At 38.1% G+C, this 7,500-nt stretch overlaps 1 protein-coding gene and 1 pseudogene across 1 annotated transcript; both read left to right on the forward strand.

The window, feature by feature from the left end:
• The first annotated feature begins 236 nt into the window (after positions 1-236).
• LOC111347016 (adenosine receptor A2b-like) lies at positions 237-2,524 on the forward strand. Its single transcript, XM_022954269.2, has one exon. The coding sequence runs from the start codon at positions 677-679 to the stop codon at positions 1,595-1,597; it is 921 nt and encodes a 306-aa protein (XP_022810004.2). The 5' UTR covers positions 237-676; the 3' UTR covers positions 1,598-2,524.
• A 1,514-nt stretch (positions 2,525-4,038) lies between these two features.
• LOC148720320 (5-hydroxytryptamine receptor 1E-like) lies at positions 4,039-6,414 on the forward strand (annotated as a pseudogene).
• The last annotated feature ends 1,086 nt before the right edge of the window (positions 6,415-7,500 follow it).

Genomic DNA, 7,500 nt, shown 5'->3' on the forward strand with positions numbered 1-7,500 from the left:
CCGAGGGCAAGGGATGATAACGTGTATGGTTCCAATTGGACGCCAATCTAACTCAATTTAATCATAACGGGAGCCCTCAGTTTTTTCAGATTCTGTAGCGCGAAACGATGACTATCAGATAAAGAAGTCCCGCCGTGCTTTGTTCCGTTCAAGAAGACTTATGAAGCGTCAGGTGAGTGAACTAAGAGTAAGGGGGAGGGGGGGAATACAAAGTGATCTTGAGTGAGATGGGACTTCTGCGTGTTTTTTTTTTTTTTTTGGTTTTTTGTTTTTGAGCTTTTAATAACATAGGACGCGACAGGTGTTATTAAAAAGTGTGACAGCTCTTGTATTAAAAGTGTGAACAAGCGTTTTACAAATTAAAGTGCGGCAGCTCATCGTATTACGAATTGAGATAGTCTAAAATTACAACGCGCGACAGCTCTTACGTTAACAAATGCGACAAGTGTTATTAATAAGCGCGTTTCCGGGGTATTGCAAAGTGCGACATGTGCATCTTATCAGCGAAATGTATTTTTCAGCTCAGTCAATAAAACTTGTTTACTTTGACCTCATTTTAAAAGTCTTCTCAGAGTTATATCGGCATTTTTTTTAAAGTGCATTTGTTCAGTTTCCACATAGCGTTATCAGTATACAGTACCATCTGCGACACCAAGTGAAAATTTTAAGGGGACTCATGGCTTATAACTCTTCGATGGAAAGTCTAGAGTCATCTTGTTACCACCTTCCCGATCCTTCTTTTCACGAAGTATCTGAGCGTTATACGATGAACCTTGTAACAGCCCTAATCAATATAGTAACAGCCCCTCTTGCTGTTATTTGCAACCTTTTAATTTTTGCTGCTATCATATTCCGGCTTCGAACACCATCAAAACTTTTCATTGCAAGTTTGGCCCTCTCGGATGCCGTTGTTGGTCTTATAGTTCAGCCGGGTTACATCATGTACCGACTCATGGAAAATCAGCATCGTTCTGTTCCCTGCTTTGTCAGAATTGTCTATGCAAATGCTTTCTACGTTTGTTATGGAGTGGCCTTTATGACACTGGCTGCTATCAGTTACGAGCGGTTCGTAGCGGTTCGTCTTCGGGCAAGGTACAATGCTGTGTTTGCCCCCAGACGTATACTGAGATATTCGGCGATTATCTGGCTTGTCAATATTCTTTTTACAAGTCTGCAGTGGGCTGGGATAAATCGGATCTCAAGAGGTATGCATTTGGTCACTTGGTTCTCATCTCTTGTTATCGCTGCAGTGGCAAACGTGGGAATCATTTTTAATACGTGCCAAAATCGAAGACGAATGCAACCTGCCAACCCTAACCTTCCCGAATGGAGTCAAAGGCAGAGGCAACGAGAAATGAGTTTGACAAAAAGTGTCTCCTTCATCATTGGGCTCTACTTGATGTTTAACATGCCTGTCCTATGTGTAAAACTTTATTCCTCGATATTGGAGAGAGACATCAAGACTTACAACCATTACAGCTGGACAGAAACTCTTGCTTTTCTCAACTCGTGCACGAATCCAATGGTGTGTTATTGGAAGAGTCTGGAAATCCGTCACGCAGTCAAAGCACTACTGAACAAAATGTTTTGCAAATAAATAGCGTTTTCGTTTGAAAGCGAGGGAAATGCACCTGCAAATGAGTTTGCTGTATATAATTCATTCGTTCGTTCGGTATAAATTTAGGAGAAGTACTGATTAAATAATAATAAATGTTATTTAACCAGGGTGACCTCTTCAGCATAAAATGCTGATATCAATAAGGGCCCTGCAGCAAAAACGAAAAAAACCTTAATACAGTCACCAACTTTAAAAGTAATTAAAAAGCTTGTGATCTATGGAATTCTAAAATTCGAGTTTTAAAAATCATGACTGAGTTGACACCCTTCAGTTTATTAGCAATATCATTAAAAATTTTCGATCTATTAAAATAAAAAGACTTCCTTGCCGTCTCAGTTCCCACCTTGAGAAGCATTAAGTTCTTCCCACTTCCCCTCGTGTTATGGATAGTTCTAAAAACCTTAAAAGAATCTTTAAAAAACATTGGAGGGGATCCCTTTAAGCATTTGAAAGTTAAATTAATAGTATGCATGTCACGTCTCATAGACAAGGAAAGCCACTTTAATTCTTCTAAGCGTCTAAATCTTTGGTTTTCAAGACAATCTTTTCCGCCCTTCTCTGTGCACGATCTGACATATTCTAACCTCAGGTCTATTTTCCCAAAGCTGCTCCATGCAACATTGCAATAATCCATATATAGAAAAACAAGAGACTGATAGACCTTGTTGGTTGATTGTTCTTAATTCTTCCAAGGACACTGATGATATTACACGGTGGCGAGGAAATGAGCGTATGTCACATATAATACCGCCAGTTAGGCCAGATATGACAAGTCTCGTGCCTTTTAGTGTTCCCGCAGGTCTAAGAAAATGAAAAATATGATTTTATAACGGCTATACGGGGGTGAAACAATTAGCGCTTTCACAAAAACGCATTCATCAGGTCTTGTTCAATGTTGTCTTTATATGTCTATGAAAGTATTTAGAGATCGAAATAATTCGAGGTGAACTAATCACGAATTTTCAATTCAAGAGTGTTCCCAAATGAAGGAAAGACAATTCACTTATAGTCGACTGCCATAAGAATATCTTTGGACTAATTGCACACTGATTCTTTTAACACAATTTTTCCTATAATACATAATATCACGTGACACTTACGTGACCCAGGCTGACTCGGCAGTTTCCTGATGAAGGCCGTGTGACATGGCCGAAACGTCTATCGTTCGTCTATAATTTTCCAGTATTTGAATTATTTTCTTTTTATCATATTCTCAGCTGGATGACTGATACAATTCAAAGCCAAGTTTTCCTATATTTCGCTTTCCTACCTCACCCGGAGGTTTTTGCTTTTTGTCTCTAAAGTAACACACGACAAAGGTTTCTTCAATTCATGGGTGTCATTCCAGACTGAAAGCAAATCTGTTTTCAATACCCCTCTAAACATTTCATTGTGTACGCCTCAAAGTAAACCGAGCAATAGTTTGCCCTATTGGCACTGTTTGAATTCAAATTTGGCATCTAAGTAACCGGAAGGTTGTCAAACTTCCATCTTGAATATGGCATAATCAGATGAAATACGTCATGTTCTCTGGGATCAGTCGACTAAACTACAACCGTTTCAGCTTGATGCCGTTGTTCCACAGAACACTTTTTAACCAAATAGGTTCAAAATCCGGTCCCAGTCCCGCGAATGTGAATCACCAGATCGACGGTCAGTTCTCTTCTTGAAAAACTGTAGAACGACTTTCGACAGCTGCACTTTTACCAACTTATAATTCAAATCTACTTCCTTTTCTATGTGAAGCGTGCCATAAAAGTCTAACTAAAGGGCGTTTCTTATTTTTGACTTTATCATTAGGTAACGGGAAAGTTAATCATCCAAATATATTAACCGGAGAAGGTTGTTTCCAAATAAAAGTGAAAAAAAAAAAAAAAAAAAAAAAAAACTACAACAACAACAAAAAACAATTATCATACTTCCGGAAACCAAACGCCATTGATCCTAATACAACATGACTAAATTTGAGATCACCCATTATGTTTTCAAGCAGCACTGAGGATTTTGATTAGCATAATTTAAACAAAGCATTCCCAAGGCTATATTTTTATTTCCTCGCATACTGCACAGCTTTCTTTACGCTGGCAATGCTGCTAAAAAAAAATTTAGCCACATTTTTTTTTTCAGCTGCGACACGATTAGGCCTGTCTAGGTTGGCGAGTTTTTAAAAGCTTTTCGAATAAATATCCGCCTCTTTGTTAAAGAGCAATCACTTAATGGATTTAATCTTTTTCTTACAATGTAAATTTATCTCAAACTCAAACTGCACTAAATGGACATTTCCTGCAATGGGCATTACGGTTAATTGTTTTGGTACAGGGCACTAATGTATTAAGATATTTCGAATACAATAAAGCCATTGCAGCTTTGATCTTCATTCGAAGTAGTCTTCAGATAGTATGGGAAGTGGCCTCTGAAAAATGGAGAAAAATAACTCCGAGCAAGAAATTTTCTGTTTCTATCTTGGTGATCCATCCTTCAATAAGCTCAGGAACGGTTTACAGTCAATCTTGTTACAGCCATCATTAACACTGTTACAGCACCAGTCTAGTCGGCGTTATTACGAATTTACTGAACGTCACCGCCATCTTCAGCTGTCCTTGTCTACGAATTCCCTCTAATCTATTGGTAGCTTCATTAGCGCTTTCTGATGTATTCGTAGCTTTAACAGTCCAGCCTGGGTATATCACATACAGGTTCATGGAAAACCAGCGTCGATTAGTTCCTTGTTTTGTGAGGATAACCTACAATTCAGCTTTTTTCATTTGCTTTGGAGTGTCTTTTATGACTTTGAGCGTTGTCAGCTATGAGCGCTTCGTGGCTATTCGACTGCATGTTAGATACAACGAGTTTTTTTCTTCAACACGTGCAATTAGATACGCCCTGATCATATGGGCTGTGAACGTTTCGTTAACTTCTCTAAAATGGACTGCATCTGACGGTTTGGACGACGTCATTATCTGATGGAATGCAAATTCCTCTTGACGGTGTAGTCTCCAATAGACCACGAGTAAAAACCAATCAGAATTCATGTAATTCAAATTATCATATTATGAAGGATGGTAACAAAACTGATTGATGCACAACTCAGGGAATAAACGGGCGAGAAACTTGCAAATGGCCGAGCGCTCAATGCGATGCGGATTTAAAATAACGAGCACTATTATTCTTGAATTGTGTGAAACAAAGATCTTTCACCAAATATGCTTGGGTTGAAACTTGGCAATGGGAAGTTTAACATAATCGCCGGATTCTAAAATATCCTAATGAGCTTTAAACTTCAGCAATTGTGCTGGAAATTGTAGGTTTAACAATTTTTGCTTCAATGCAGAAGTAAGTGGAGTTCTCACTTATGATACTTTTTTTATTTTGATTGGTTAGCATAGGTAGGAACAATAGGACGAATAGAACAATAGCACAGGTAAGGAGAACAATAAGCATAGGTAGGAGAACAGTAGCATAGGAAAGAACAATTTCCTCCTTGATTCTAATTGAGTATTTCTCTTCTGTTGGCGAAAAACTAGCGTTATATGGCGTTATGGCGAAAAACTAGCGAAATATCTGCTAATTCCATGGTTTTTCTCAGGAATTAGCTGATATTTCAAGGAAAAAACTGCATGGCATTCATATACTTACTAAAGGCTATCTAGATGCAAAAGACGAGTAACTGATTTTTTTCAGCTTTGCTGAAGATTTGCCATTTTGTTTGATTCTTGCACGGATCTACTCTTAAGGTTTCTTAAGTTGCCTTAAGTTGCCTTAAGTCGCTATTGGTTATGCAATGTTCAAGGGTTCCACCCCAATCCCAATTGACCCCATTCACTCCACTCTAATCATAAGGATCAGAGGAGGAGGCATGCTGGCTGAATGGTTAGTGCACTGGACTCCACATTAGTCCAGTTTTGGTGTCTAGCATTATGTTCTCGGGCAAGATACTGTAAGCCCAAAGTGCCTGACCTTTTCCAGGTGTAAATATGGGTATTGGTTGGCAGAGGGGAGGTAACCCTGCAATGGACTATGAGTTTAATCATTGTTATTGTGAGGTGGGCAATGGCTTCCATATACATAAAAACTCCATGTGAAAATAGTCATGCACCTCTCTGGCCCCTATGCTGGCATGGGTAATTCCTACATGTAGACAATACTGATGTTGGGAATATGACAATGTATAGTCTTCCATTTTCTTACTAAAACAACTACCTATTTAAAAAAAATTTCTGTTTTGTATTTCATGATAAAAAAAGTTGATAAAAGGGTTGACACTATGTATAATCATCCTATTGAATCACATAAAACCTAAAGTACCAGATCATCAAGATAAAACGATAGAAAGGTATTCAGGAGAAAGGTTCAATTCTTGCCACTCACTTATACTTTGAGCAGTATAAATAACATTATCAAAAGTCAACTAATGTTAAGGACTAGCCAAAAGGCTCATTTTTTGATTGATTATTGATTAGTTCACTAATTTCAGAATGATCTTAGATAGCCACATAGTTACAATGCTTATCTGTCTTTCTGTATTTCTATTGGTTTTGTAATCGGACCTTTCAGCGTCACCACGCGCATATAAAAGGCAAATTTAGCGTCCCTTTAATCAGTTCTTCGTAAGTTTTGAATAGCCTTGGTAAACTTTCGCCCTTTCGTTTTCTCAACCTCTGGCACAAGCGGGACCGATATAGCCAGATCGATCGTTCGATAGATTGATTAACTGTCAGAATAATCGTTATTTTCGTCATTGATTGTGGTTCGTGGTCGATTGCCTTTCAAGAATAAAGATTCGTGCAAACAGTCAACTTTGGGTTGCCATTTCGATCAGTAAAATAGTCCCAAACACCTCGTTAACCGCGTTTTGGAGCGACACGCCCTTGAACTTGAGAATTTAGATTTTAGTCGCCGTAAACGCTACAACTAAACTTAACAGAAGCAAAATTCTATCCACTCAACTTACCCAGAGTAAAATGACAAAAGTGGGCCATTTCTCCAACATAAACCCATTAATCTGTATGAGCTACTCCCTATTAAGGTAGATCCTGGACAAAATGTTCGAGTCCTCGTTTCGTTATGACGTTTCGTCGTGTCCGCACTCCGTTACTTCTAATGGAGTCGTTGTTTTCCGAGTTCGACTCGTAGAAACTTCCAGTTTGAGTCGCCGTTCTAGAGGTCGACTCATCGCTTCGTGGGTTCGTTTCGTCGTATTGTCAGTTCGATTCGTCGGCTTGCCTCTTTGACTCGTCGTTTTACGAGTCCGACTCGTCACCGACCACATCGGTTCGTCGTTTTGTCGTTTCGCCGTTTTGTCGCTTCGCCGTCTCGTCCTGGCGTTATATCGTTTAGTTATGTCGTTCCGTCTTTTCGTTATGTCGTTTCGTCGTTTCGACTTGTCCACTCAAGAGGAGCTATAATTCAATCTATTTTTTTTTTATCTACTTTTTTATCTATTTTTTATTGTTTTATAAGGGAATAAATATATTACATTTGCATAACTTAACTAACTAAACTTAACTTAACTTAACTAACTTATTTAAACATAATCAACCACTACCCACAAATAGCATAGCTAGTCTCGGCGGGCAGTGTGTGGACGCTAAAACATCCTACATAAGTTTACGGTTCAACAAAAGATTCAATAAATATACAAGAAACAGAAATTAAATATTAAATCATTAATTTAAAAGCAGAAATGACAGTATGAGATAAAAATACAGAAATAGAAACACATGACAATAAATAGAAGAATACATATGTTATACACTACTATTAACTGGATTTAACTTTTGACACATCATTGATTATTCGTTCTACGTCAACATAACTATCTTGAACTTGAAGATTTTGAAATAATATTGTTGTTAGCTTTTTCTTGAAAATATCTTTTGGAA

The sequence above is a fragment of the Stylophora pistillata genome, chromosome 11 (genome assembly GCF_964205215.1).
Source record: "Stylophora pistillata chromosome 11, jaStyPist1.2, whole genome shotgun sequence".
In the NCBI taxonomy this organism is placed as follows: domain Eukaryota; kingdom Metazoa; phylum Cnidaria; class Anthozoa; order Scleractinia; family Pocilloporidae; genus Stylophora; species Stylophora pistillata.

Coding starts and splice junctions, on each gene's coding strand:
- LOC111347016 (XM_022954269.2), top strand. CDS start 677: ATGGCTTATAACTCTTCGATGGAAAGTCTAGAGTCATCTTGTTACCAC.